General features: G+C 44.6%; 1 protein-coding gene across 11 annotated transcripts in view; it reads left to right on the top strand.

The window, feature by feature from the left end:
• The window catches only part of TACC1 (transforming acidic coiled-coil containing protein 1), a 130666-nt gene that overhangs the window by 21124 nt on the left and 95445 nt on the right, over positions 1–14097 (top strand). The window contains exon 1 of one of the 11 annotated variants that reach the window (XM_027529958.1): positions 8857–9568. The exons of 6 other annotated variants lie outside the window; for them this stretch is intronic. Coding sequence is in view for 4 of the 5 variants with exons in the window: in XM_027529955.1 (XP_027385756.1) it covers positions 9492–9568 (77 nt within the window). In the remaining variant the exon portion in view is untranslated. Of the gene's footprint in view, positions 1–8856; positions 9569–14097 lie in introns of those variants that run through there. 4 more of the 11 variants (XM_027529955.1, XM_027529959.1, XM_027529952.1 and 1 more) reach the window with 4 other exon arrangements.

Raw genomic sequence — 14097 nt, forward strand, 5'->3', positions numbered from 1 at the left:
GGACGGGGTTGGTAGTGGGGAGGCTGTGTGAGTTTGAAGGCAGGGGCTATATATAAACTCTCTGTGCTTTCTGCTCCTTTTAACTCTGCACCTAAAACTACTCTGAAAAATAAAGTCCAGCTTAAAAAAATAGTTTAAATGCAAAGATAGAAATAGATGAAAACTAGTTAGTTCAGTCACTCAGTCGTGTCCAACTCTTTGCAACCCCATGGACTGCAGCACGCCAGGCCTCCCTGTCCATCACCAACTCCTGGAGTTTACTCAAACTCATGTCCATTAAGTCGGTGATGCCATCCAACCATCTCATCCTCTGCCGTCCTCTTTTCCTTCTGCCTTCAATCTTTCCCAGCATCAGGGTCTTTTCCAGTGAGTCAGCTCTTCACTTCAGGTGGCCAAAGTATTGGAGTTTCAGCTTCAACAACAGTCCTTCCAATGAATATTCAGGACTGATCTCCTTTAGGATGAAGTGGTTGGATCTCCTTGCATTCCAAGGGACTCTCAAGAGTCTTCTCCAACACCACAATTCAAAAGCATCAATTCTTTGGCGCTCAGCTTTCTTTATAGTCCAACTCTCATATCCATACATGACTACTGGAAAAACCATAGCCTTGACTAGACAGATCTTTGTTGGCAAAGTCATGTCTCTGATTTTTAATATGCTGTCTCGGTTGGTCATAACTTTTCTTCCAAGGAGTAAGCATCTTTTTATTTCCTGGCTGCAGTCACCATCTGCAGTGATTTTGGAGCCCAAGAAAATAAAGTCTGCCACTGTTTCTACTGTTTCTCCATCTACTTGCCATGAAGTGATGGGACCGGATGCCATGATCTTAGTTTTCTGAATGTTGAGCTTTAAGCCAACTTTTTCACTCTCCTCTTTCAGATGGATAGTAAAAGATATATCAGTATTAAGCACAGAAGGCTAGAGAGGCTATATTAGTATCAAACAAAAGAGATTTCCAAAAATAATTTATTACTAAAGATAACAGAATGATGAGTGTTAGTTACTCAAGACGCCATAAAGATCACAGATTTGTCTATGCTCAATAACAGCTTCACCATACATGCAGCAAAAATGGACATAATTAAAGGTAGAAATAGGCCATCATAACTGGAGATTTTAATGTCTCTTAGAAATTGAATAAACAAACAAAAGTGAGCAAAGAAAGAAAATCTTAACAACCGTATCAGCCACCAGGACCTAACTGGTATTTAGAGAAACACTTCACCCAACAACCGCAAAGTATAGATACAAGTGGACACAATGGGTTTATCAGGATAGATTATATTCTGGACCATAAACAAGTCTCCGTAAATTTTGAAGATTTGTCTTCTGACCACAGCAAAATTAAATTATAAACTAAGAACAATAAGAGAATGAGGAAAATCCCAAGTATTTGGAAATGAAACAACACCCTTTTAATATTGACTGGTGTGAAGACGAAATCACAAGAGACAGAAAATATTTTGTACTGAAGGATTACAAAAACACATTTCAAAATTTGTGGGATGTAGCTAACAGCACTTAAAGAGAAATAATTTATAGCTTTGAATGCCTTTAAGAGGAAAAAAGAAGGGTCTCAAATCACTGATTGAAGTTTCCACCTTTAAAACTAGAAAAAGAGCAAAGCAAATTAAACCCAAAGCAATCAGAAGGAAGGAAATTATAAAGATAAGACAGAAATCAATGAAATAGAGAACAGAAAAAAGAAAACCAGTAAAACCAAAGGCCAGTCATTTGAAAAAGTTAATAGGATTGGTAAATTTCAAGCCTGGCTGACAAACAAGAAGAAAAGAAAGTGCCAATATCAGTAATGAAAGAAGATGTTGCTACAGATCCCTCAGACATTAAAACAGGTCCAAACAACAATCCATTGTCAGCAGTATGAACAACTCTATGCCTTTAAATGTGACCCTAAGGACTTCCCCAGCAGTCCAGTGGTTAAGAATCTGCTTATCAATACAGACAGCCTATAGAAAAACCTAAGGGGATGTGGATTCAATCCCAGGTTGTGGAACTAAAATCCCACATGGCAACTAAGCCTACACATCACGATTACAGAGTCCATGCGCTCTGGAGCCTGTGTGCCACAACTAGAGAGCCCGCACCTGAAGAGCCCTCATGCTGCGAGGAAAATCCCTCATGTAGCAACTAGGGCCTGATGCAACCAATCAACCAGTATTAAGAAAAGGAAGATAAGAAAGGTTATTGCTTAACAAACAAATGACCACTTAGGTGAAATGGACACTTTCTGGGGAAGATGTAAATTATGAAGCTGACCCAAGAAGACACAGGATGTTTGAACACCCTCTATCAATTACAAAATTTGGAGTTGAAAAGCCTTCTGACAAAGAAAACTCCAGGCTTAGATGGTTTCACTGGTGAATCCTATCAAACATTTAAAGAAGAAATAATGTTAATACCATTCCTTAAAACTCTTAAAAAATAAAGGGGGAGGAAACACTTTCCAACTCATTTTATGATCCCAGTATTATCTTGATTCCAAAGCCAGATGAAGACATCTTAAGAAAGAATCTACAGACCAATATCCCTCATGAATATAGATACAAAATTCCTCAACAAAATATGAGCCATCCAAATATTAGCAGCATATAAGAAAACTATACACCATGATCAAGTGGCTATACAAGACTGATCTAACATCCAAAAAAATCTATGTAATTCAACAAATTAATAGAATATGGGGGAAAACAATATGATCATTTTAATAAATGTAGAAATAGCATTTGTCAAAATACAACATCCTTTTATTATAGAAATGTTTTAGTAAATTATAAATTAAAAAAAAATCTTCTCAACTGCATCTGCAAAATCTGACAGCTAATATACTACAATGTGAAGGATTTTATGCTTTCTACCTAAGAAAAGGAACAAGGCAAGGATTACTAGTTTTATTTAACAATGTATAGAAGTGCCTAGTCAATGCAGCAAAGCAAGGGGAAAAAAGCATACAGATTATAAAGAAAGGAGTAAAACTATCTTTATTTGCAAATGATATTGTATAGAAAAACCCAAGGAACCCACAAAAAAGCTATTAGAAGTAATAAGTGAGTTTAGCAGGGCTGCAGGATACAATATACAAAAGTCGACTATATTTCTATTTACTAGCAACAATGTGAAGTCAAGTGGGCCTTAGAAAGCATCACTACGAACAAAGCTAGTGGAGGTGATGGAATTCCAGTTGAGCTATTCCAAATCCTAAAAGATGATGCTGTGAAAGTGCTGCAGTCAATATGCCAGCAAATTTGGAAAACTCAGCAGTGGCCACAGGACTGGAAAAGGTCAGTTTTCATTCCAATCCCAAAGAAAGGCAATGCCAAAGAATGCTCAAACTACCGCACAATTGCACTCATCTCACACACTAGTAAAGTAATGCTCAAAATTCTCCAAGCCAGGCTTCAGCAATATGTGAACAGTGAACTTCCTGATGTTCAAGCTGGTTTTAGAAAAGGCAGAGGAATCCAGAGATCAAATTGCCAGCATCTGCTGGATCATCGAAAAAGCAAGAGAGTTCCAGCAAAACATCTATTTCTGCTTTACTGACTATGCCAAAGCCTTTGACTGTGTGGATCACGATAAACTGTGGACAATTCTGAAAGAGATGGGAATACCAGAACACCTGATCTGCCTCTTGAGAAATTTGTATGCAGGTCAGGAAGCAACAGTTAGGACTGGACATGGAACAACAGACTGGTTCCAAATAGGAAAAGGAGTTCGTCAAGGCTGTATATTGTCACCCTGTTTATTTAACTTATATGCAGAGCACATCATGAGAAATGCTGGACTGGAAGAAACACAAGCTGGAATCAAGATTGCTGGGAGAAATATCAATAACCTCAGATATGCAGATGACACCACCCTTATGGCAGAAAGTGAAGAGGAACTAAAAGGCCTCTTGATGAAGGTGAAAGAGGAGAGTGAAAAAGTTGGCTTAAAGCTCAACATTCAGAAAACGAAGATCATGGCATCCGGTCCCATCACTTCTAGATGGGGAAACAGTGGAAACAGTGTCAGACTTTATTTTTTGGGGCTCCAAAATCACTGCAGATGGTGACTGCAGCCATGAGATTAAAAGACGCTTACTCCTTGGAAGGAAAGTTATGACCAACCTAGATAGCATATTCAAAAGCAGAGACATTGCTTTGCCAACAAAGGTTCGTCTAGTCAAGGCTATGGTTTTTCCTGTGGTCATGTATGGATGTGAGAGTTGGACTGTGAAGAAGGCTGAGTGCCGAAGAATTGATGCTTTTGAATTGTGGTGTTGGAGAAGACTCTTGAGAGTCCCTTGCACTGCAAGGAGATCCAACCAGTCCATTCTGAAGGAGATCAGCCCTGGGATTTCTTTGGAAGGAATGATGTTAAAGCTGAAACTCCAGTACTTTGGCCACCTCATGCGAAGAGTTGACTCATTGGAAAGGACTCTGATGCTGGGAGGGATTGGGGGCAGGAGGAGAAGGGGACGACAGAGGATGAGATGGCTGGATGGCATCACTGACTCGATGGACGTGAGTCTGAGTGAACTCCGGGAGTTGGTGATGGACAGGGAGGCCCGCAAAGAGTCGGACATGACTGAGCGACTGATCTGATCTGATCTGAACATTTAGAATGGAGAAGGCAATGGCACCCCACTCCAGTACTCTTGCCTGGAAAATCCCATGGACGGAGGAGCCTGATAGGCTGCAGTCCATGGGGTCGCTAAGAGTCGGACATGACTGAGCGACTTCACTTTCACTTTTCACTTTCATGCATTGGAGAAGGAAATGGCAACCCACTCCAGTGTTCTTGCCTAGAGAATCCCAGGGACGGGGGAGCCTGGTGGGTTGCCATCTATGGGGTCGCACAGAGTCGGACATGACTGAAGCGACTTAGCAGCAGCAGCAGCAACATTTAGAAAGTAAAATTATAAAACAATTCCATTTACAGTAGTATAAATACACTTAGGAATAAAGTTAGCAAGAGATATGTAAGATCTGTTGGCTGAAAACTATAAAGCTATGGGAAATTCAAGAAAATCTACATGAATAGAGAGCTGTATCATGTCTACGGATCGGAAGTCTCAAAACTGTTAAACTGGGAATCTCCATTTGAATTAGTCAATAGAATCAATATAATCCCTGTAGAAATCCAAACAGGTTTTAAAAAAATAAATTTATAATTTTATTTTAAAATTTATTTTATTTAAATAATTTTATTAATAAATAAAATTATTTAAATAAAATTTAGTTTAAAATGTATACAGTAAGACAAAGGATCTAGAGTAGTCAAAACTATTTTGAAAATTGAGAACAGTGTTGGAGCGCTACCTGGTTTCAAGAACAGTGTGTGACTCTTAAGCAGTAAATCCAGTTTTATCCTGTGGCTATAAATTGGCATTTAAATAATTTCCAAAACAGGAAGGATGGTACAGCTCTAAGATAAGCATGTAGCTTCCCAACTTGTCTACTTTGAAGGGGCGGGGGGGAAATACATGTGAAACATAAGCTTTGTAATCAAGACAGAACTGGGTTTAAATACCACTTACCTCTCTACTTGTCAGTTTCTTCAGCTTAAAGTGGGGCGCACAGTGTAAAAATTAAGGAAATACAGCGTAGAAGCTAAGCTCTGTGTGATAGCTCTGGACCTAGCCTACCTGGGTTAGAACCTGGGCTCTGCTATTTATTCATTTACTTATTGCTGTGCTGGATTTTCATTGCTGTGAGGCGGCTTTCTCTAGTTGTGGTTCGAGGCCTTCTCATTTGTGATGGCTTCTCTTGTCGCAGAGCAAAGGCTCTGGGGTGTGTGGGCTTCAGTCTTTGCAGCACGCGGGCTCAGCAGTCGTGGCTCACAGGCTTAGTTGCTTCGTGGGATGTGAGATCGTCCCAGACCAGGGATCAAACTTATGTCCCCTGCATTGGAAGGTAGATAGTCCTGCTATTTCTTACTGAGTGAACTTAGGTGTGTTTAATCTTTCTGTGCTTCACTTTACTCTTTGTAAATTGAGGATACTGAAAGTACCTTCCCAAAATGCCGTGATGTACTAAATGAGTTAATAAATTAACGCACTGAGAACAGTATCTGGCACATACAGTGTTCAACAGATATTACGTACTGTGATCCTTCCCCAGCACTCTGAGAACTAACTGTGGTTACTTTTGTCAACCACCGAGCACAGAGTACTCTGGTACCCATTGAGCATTAGCGCCCATCCCTCTTCTGAGCAAAAGTAAACTTCTGGGGGTAGGATTTGACACTGAAGGGTGTCTTTTGCCATCTCAGGGGAAATCTTGAATTTCGGTTTGTTAAATTTTCTTTTTTCACTCTTTTTTCAATGTTTAAAAAATACCTTACTAACAGAATTACAAAGCACAAGGGGAAACCCTAACACTGGGTATCAGATACTACCCCTCCTGGGGACATCAGGCCTTTTCTCTGAAAAGCCCTCATTCCATTTATTTCCCCCCAGACAGTAATTGCTTTCCCTAACAGACTCACAGACTTAGAGAATAGACTTATGGTTGCCCGGGAGAAGGAGGGGGCAGGGAGGGGTAGTTATAGAGTTTGGAATTGACATGTACACATGACTATATTTAAAATGGATACCCAACAAGGACCTACTGTACAGCACAGGGAACTCTGCTCAGTGTGATGAGGCAGCCTGGATGGGAGGGGAGGTTGGGGTGGCGGGGAATGGATACATGGATACATATGGCTGAGCTCCTTTGCTGTGCACCTGAAACTCTCACAACATTGTTAATTGGCTATATTCCAATAAAAAATAAAAAGTTAAAAAAAAAAAAGAATTCCCTGCACTGACTTCACTGATTACCCCTGTCTCTGTATCAGCCAGGGCAGCAAGAGCAGTAAACACAAGCGTCTCAGTAGAGATGCCCTTTGTGCCCCTGCGGGACTACCTTTCACATTCTGTGCAGACTCCTTTTCCCCTTCATTCTCTCTGTTTCTCTGCACCACAGTAGGATATAGGCTTCATTTCTTTTCCTTTCAACCATTTTAGTGATGCTGCTGCTGCGTCGCTTCAGTCGTGTCCGACTCTGTGCGACCCCGTAGACGGCAGCTCACCAGGCTTCCCCGTCCCTGGGATTCTCCAGGCAAGAACACCGGAGTGGATTGCCATTTCCTTCTCCAATGCATGAAAGTGAAAAGTGAAAGTGAAGTCGCTCAGTCGTGTTCGACTCTTAGCGACCCCATAGACTGTAGCCTACCAGGCTCCTCCATCCCCGGGATTTTCCAGGCAAGAGTACTATCCTCTGCTTTTCTGCAGAAACAGTAAGAAAGCTCCTCCTAACAGCCCCTCTTGTCTACTGGGGGTGCGGGGAGGGGGATAAAACTTTCCCATCCCCCTTTTCCTTCTGCCGTGGCTTCCCCTCCCATTTCCCCCTTGGAATGACCCACCTTTCTCCCTGGGGGGGCTGAACAGTTCCTCAGGAAAGGGCCACAGCTCTGACAGGGTTGTTTGCCTTCTCAATGACACTTCAATCACATTGCCTTAGTATTCCAGACAGAATGCAGGGAGAATTCGAACTTTTAAAAAAAATCATCTGCCAAGAGTCAACTTTTTTCAGCTCTATGAAATCCTCCCCACAAAACCTCATTCCCCGTCTCACTCTGCTGGTGTACTAATTAATGTTTCTTTTCCCAGCCCCAAATATTCTGCTTGTTTATGTCTATCTATAACCCAGCAGCATCCTGAACGCTGGGGACTCTCTGGCTATAGGAGGGTAAAGATAATGCATAAACAGGAAGTCAACATTTGACATAAAAAAAAAGAGTCATTGTAAATATAGTAGGAGTTTCCCATCCTTTGTGGAAACATGAAAATGTAGCTGCATACATCTTTCCTGCCTGTAGTTTTCACTCAAGGAGGAAGTTAACATTCAGTTAGTTAACATTCAGAAGTTAACACCAGTCTGTGTGCTTAACCACAGGTTCATTCATTCATTTGGCAAATATTTATTGTACATAAGCCAGGATACAGGCGTTGTGCCAGGCAGTAAGCTTGGGTACAGAGATAAGAAAGTATTCTTGCCCTTAAAGAACTGAAAGAAATAAATGAAGAGATAGTTGCAAAATAAGATCGGTAGGTGCTATGCTGGAGGAATTAACAAGGTATGGGAGCAGGGTGATAACATATGTAGGATGGATGCATTTATCAGCAATGATGGGTATCTACTAGGTATGTGCCCGGCAGAATTGGGAGGACAATGAAAACGAAATAAACTCCCCGTCGTGGAGTTTACCTTCTAGTGAAGGAAACAGGCAATAATAAAAAGCTGTAAGATCAGAATGCAGGATAGTGGTGTAGAAGGCAATCTGAGTTGGGTCTGGAAGGATAAACAGGTGTTAGGAAAAGAGGGCATTCCATATTTTAAACTAAAAGAAACCCTGGGATGGAGGAGAGCGAACTGGGAGGTGGGAACGGATGAAGAGCCTGAAATATTTTGAAAGGAAGTTATAAGGAGTATGGTGTGTTAGTCTCTCAGTCGAATCCAACTTTTTGTGACCCCAAGGACTGTAACCGACCAGGCTCCTCTGTCCATGGAGTTCTCCAGGCAAGAATACTGGAGTGGGTTGCCATTCCCTCCTCCAGGGAGTCTTCCCAACCCAGTTCAATCCTGGATCTCCTGCATTGCACGCAGATTCTTTAACCATCTGAACCACCAGGGAAGCCCTGTAAGGACTGTGAGTAGGTACATCACAGGGCTGATGGGAGGGACAGGATCTTATTTCCAACACAAGAGTTCGGAAGAGAATTCATTCATTGGTTGTCAGAACCGGAAGGGACATTAAGAGGTCAAGAATGATCATAGCCCTCTTATTTTACAAATTAAAAGAAAGCAAGACTCGGGGAGGGCGCAGGAACTTGTCTCGAGTTTGGGGGGGCACGAACAGGTCCCCTCCGTTTTCTACACGACTCTGCGCAGCCCTCTGTGCCGGACAAGCGGCTGGGGGAGGCCGCCTGGCGGGGAAGGCGGCCCGGGTCTGGGGTGCCAGCGCACACCGCCCCCTCCCGGGGCTTCTCCGCACGGCCGCCCCGCGGGGCCCCCTCCCAGCTGCGCCGCTGGCAGCCGCGCGCGGGGGCTCCCCGGGGGCCGGCCCGCGGCCCGGGCGAACTGGGAGGGCGATTGCCACCGGGCACCCCCCGCCCCAGTCCACCTGTCGCCCTCCGCCGCCCGGGGGGGCTCCCTGGCTGCGAGACCCGCGCGTTCAGCCTCGCCCGGGAAGGATCTCCGGGCGGGGGTCCCCGGGCCGCCGGGCGGGCCGAGCCCTGCGATTGGCGGAGAAGTCGCATCGTCTCCAGCAACGCCCTTTTGCCGGCGCTCCCGGCGGCCAGGACCCTGTCCCCGGCACCCCCGCCCACCCCGCGGCCCCACCCTTCCTCCGGCGCCCGCCTCCTCCTCCCGGCGGGGTCCGGGCCGGGCCGGCGCGCCGCGGAGCAACCACCGGCGGGCGCAGCCGGGGCCCCGCGCTCTGAGCCATGGGAGGCGCCCACTCTCAGAGCCCGAGGGGCCGGGAGCCGACCGCGGAGAGGTCCCCGAGACCCCGAGAGACCGCGTGAGTCCCAGCACCCCCAACTCCCGTCCCCCAGATCCCCGGGGCCGCTGTTCGGGGCTTTGAGTGCCGGCCCGGGATGGGAACGCACGGCGCCCGTCCCACCCGGGCTGGGAAAGTGGGGACTCCCGCGCGCGCCTGCGGGGCGCAGGGGTGGGCCTGGTGGGACATCCCGCCCCAAGCCTCACCTTGCGGGGCCCGGGGGACGCACGACCACGACCCCACGGGGGCAGTATCGCCCCCAGGCGGGCTGCGGACCCGCGCCCGCCCTTGCTGTGCCCGGGGCGGGGGGAGGCGGGGATTAGAGGACCCCGAAGTTTTCCAGACTCGTCCAAGCAGGAACACACACGTGTCCTCAAGGGCTCAGAAACACCCCCGAGACGGAGCCAGTTGCTACAGGAGTAGAGATTAGAAAGGGACTCGAGTCGCAAAGATAACTCGGCTCGTGTTGGCCTTCAGGGTCCAGGAACTTGATGCCGTGCTCGTTGTTCGCAAGAACTCCCTCTTGTTTGCTCCGAGGGCTTCGTGATGATCTCAGAGAAAGGACTGTATTGTAGCGGCAGCAATTAGGCTTTTGTTCTGGGACAGCAACAACTGGGAACACCAAGTACTGAAATGCAAGTTTCGAAGGGCCATTTTTAGGAACGTGATTTAGAGCAAGTTGCTGCGGTTTGAAAGGTGGCCTTGCTGTCTTATCGCAGAGAGGATGTGTTGATGATAACTATTTATCTGAGAACCCAAGCCATCTTTAAGCGTTTAATTAAAAATGTTTAAAGTGTGTGTGTGTGTGTGTCCTGGAGGTAATGTCAAAGAATCCATACTCTATTTTAATTCAGCCAGTGCCAAAGCTGTTTAGTTTGAGAAAGATACACTTAGCCATCACATACAGACAGTCTGGGCCGTGGGAGGGGCCTCTTTGGATTCTCTTTTCAAGACAAAGTAATTTCCAGAATATCCAGATGATAGACATGTTAGTTGTTCCTCCTGATGGTTTACATATGTTCTCGAATCTAAACTTAGTCCAGGCATCTTATTAATCGTAAGAATAGCTGAGAATTATTGAGTAGATTAAAAATGTGCCAAACCCTGTTCTAAATACTCTGCGTGTTAGTTAGTCCCCAAGAACACTGAATTCATTTTTGTTATGGCCCTCATTTTATTGGTGAGGAAGCTGAAATATCAATACAAAGAGAAATGACTTGTTCAAGGTCACAGAGCTACAAGGTGGGGGACCCAGATTCTGACTCCAGAGGTCCTGCTGCAGCCGTTTCCCACGGGAGTGTTGGGATTGATTTTAGGAAACAAACTATTATCTCAGCAGGCAGAACACACCCCACTTTTTCCTTTAATTCCTCCCAAATGAGGGAGAAATCTGAATCAGCAATGCTTATACCTAATGAGAAAAAGAATTGCAAAGTTGATTTAACTTAATAAAAAGCAAACGTAAGGGATGCCTCTGGTGGTCCAGTGGTTAAGACTTTGCCTTCCAGTGCAGGGGATGAGGGTTCGATCCCTGGTTTGGGAACTAAGCTTTCACGAGGCAGGAGCAGGTTGCTGGGGGTATGGCGGGTATGGGGCAGCTAAGCCCCTGCACTGCATCTACTGAACCCCCACTCTGGAGATCCCTGTGCCGCAACTAAGACCCAGTACAGCCAAATAAATAAATATTAAATAAACAAGCAAACAAGGGGCAGTGTAATAACTGTGATGATATTCAGAGTTTTAGAGGCAGATTGCCCGGGGTTGAATTCTAGGCTTTGCTCCTTAGTATCTGGAGCTCTTTTATCTGATCCTTAACCTCTCTGAGTCTGCTTCCTTGTATGTAAACTGGGAATGGTGACAACGTCCACTTCACAGGCTGCTCTGAGGATGACATAAAGATCATATATTTATATGAAAAGCATGCTAATAGGTTTTATCTCTGAGCAGTAAGTTGTTTTAGCCAAGGATGACGGTTGACTATTTAATCTTGGTGAGCATGTGGCTGGTGTAACTCAAAAGTAAATATTTGAATCGTTCTCTGATAGGATGCTGAAGAGATGAACTCAGGGCTTTTTGTGCTGGATTCAGCTGTCCGGGTGAGGAATTGATTCTCGATTGTCAGATTATCCTGTGCTTTTGCAATAGAGGGTCTCTTTCTCCAAGGAGATTCTGCACATGCCTTATATATTTACCAAAGCTTGCCTAAAAATAATCATTAAAGCCATCCTTGGTCTAAGCCTAGGAATACCACCCAGGAATGCCGGACCCTGCTGGAGTGAGGGCATTGAGAAGGACATAAACACATGTGGGCTGTGTTGAGAGTTTTGGCCTCATCAGAGTGTGCAGGCTTAATGAGTCAGCCCTACAAACCACTTGGCACAGACCAGGTGAAAGATGAGAAACATGAGCTTCGATGCCTGTGATATACATGAAGAGCAAAAAGCATGCTTTTTATCCTGCCTCATTCGGATGTACAGCCACAAGTGTCTCCACGGTCATTGTTAATGTCACCGGCTACAGATTTCCTGCCGGACACATGGTGGCCATGGATAACACTGACCTCAAGGAAGTTCCCCTACTCGGGCCGTTGCATTTTCAAAATCTATTGTTCCTTTTTAAAAAACATAAAAATACACGAAAATCTCACAAGTGATGCGTGAATGCATTTGTCTTTTGAGGGAGAAAAGTATGTTTCAGAATGCTCACAGTTTATATTTTAGAAAAATTTAATCAAGTATGAAATTTAACCAGATAAATCTGTCTTAACAGAGTTCTACTATGAAATATCAACACATGTGGGGGACTTCCCTGGTGGTCCAGTGGTTAAAACTCCCCATTGCCAGTGTAGAGGGCAAGGGTTCAATCCCTGGTTGATGAACTAAGGTCCCGCACACCATGAGGTGCAGCCAATAAATAAAATAAAATTACTTTTAAAAAGAAATGTAAACAAGTATGGACATGTATGAAGAGAAAGTTCTGATTTTAAGATAAAACTGATTATTATGGAAAATTATAGCTTCTAGTCTTGCAGGAAGGTCTACCTTCCCCAAACCGGAGGAAGCAAGTGAGTTGGCTTTGGTAAAAGGTACAGGGAAATGTCATTTCAGTTATTCAGGGAGGCTGCACAGAAAGTGATTAAGAGCAGAAGCTGTGGATCAGGCAGACCTGGGCTGGAATTCCAGGAGTAGCTTAGTTCAGGAAGCTTTGGAAAGTAATCACTTAACTCTTCAGTTGGGCAGATGTCCGCATCTTTAAAATGGCAATAATAATCATACCTACCTTATGAACTAGTGTATGTTATTAGTGCAGGGTTGGTACCTAAAGCATGCTTGCTTACCTGAGTTATTAATACATTCCCATGTATATGTACCTATAAACCAGGTGCTATGCTCGCTTCTGTGGGATGTATATTTTGAGTAAGGCTGAAATCAGTCCTGGGTGTTCTTTGGAAGGACTGATGCTAAAGCTGAAACTCCAATACTTTGGGCACCTCATGCGAAGAGTTGACTCATTGGAAAAGACTCGGAGGCTGGGAGGGATTGGGGGCAGGAGGAGAGGGGGACGACAGAGGATGAGATGGCTGGATGGCATCACCGAATTGATGGACATGAGTTTGAGTGAACTCCAGGAATTGGTGATGGACAGGGAGGCTTGGCGTGCTGCAGTTCATGGGGTCGCAAAGAGTCGGACACGACTGAGCGACTGAACTGAACTGAACTGAACTGAGTCTGTTCTGGGGCCCTTCCAGGTGGCTCTAGTGGTAAAAAAAAAAAACAACAAAAAAAACCCAAAAAAAACTGCCTGCCAATGCAGGAGATGTGGGTTTGACTCTTGGGTCAAAAAGTCCCCTGGAGGAGGGCATGGCAACCCACTCCAGTATTCTTGCCTACAGAATCCCATGGACAGAGGAACCTGGAGGGCTACAGTCTATAGGGTTACAAAGAGTTGGGCACAACTGAAATGACTTAGCACCCACACACAACTCTCTTCTAAAGGGAAGATTGACTTGCGTACTAATTCAGCGAGGCCTCTTGGAGAACCAAGACTGGCTCTTTCGAATTAACTTTTTCCTCAATTAATTTCCGTTTTCCAGAAAGAAGCACTGTCCTGAGAATGGCCCTGTGTTTGGGGATATGGTAGTTTGGTGAAATGTTTGAAAACATGACTCCTGAGTTGAACTATTTTTGGCAATGGGGCCAAGATGGGTTTTCTAAGAGCAGTAAATAATTTGTGGAGCGGTTTGGACAATGACATAAAGCAGAACCTATTTTTCCATAAGGACTGTGGTGTGTAACTAACTCATCTAGGGCTTGTTGAGTTTGTCCATGAGGAATGAACCATAATGCTCTTGTCAACGCTTTCAGTTAAATTTCTAGGGCAATCTTGGTTTGCATTTGGAATATATTCTAATGGATTAGATTATTGGCAAAGCCAGGAGTTTCTGAGAACTGGAGTGTTTTTGCCTTGGGGTTTTCTGATCATGTGAATTACATGCAGGTTCTATAAAGGTCTCATGAGCTACAGAAATAGCAACAACAAAAGATAGAGCC

This window comes from Bos indicus x Bos taurus, chromosome 27, assembly GCF_003369695.1.
Source record: "Bos indicus x Bos taurus breed Angus x Brahman F1 hybrid chromosome 27, Bos_hybrid_MaternalHap_v2.0, whole genome shotgun sequence".
Classification (NCBI taxonomy): Eukaryota; Metazoa; Chordata; class Mammalia; order Artiodactyla; family Bovidae; genus Bos; species Bos indicus x Bos taurus.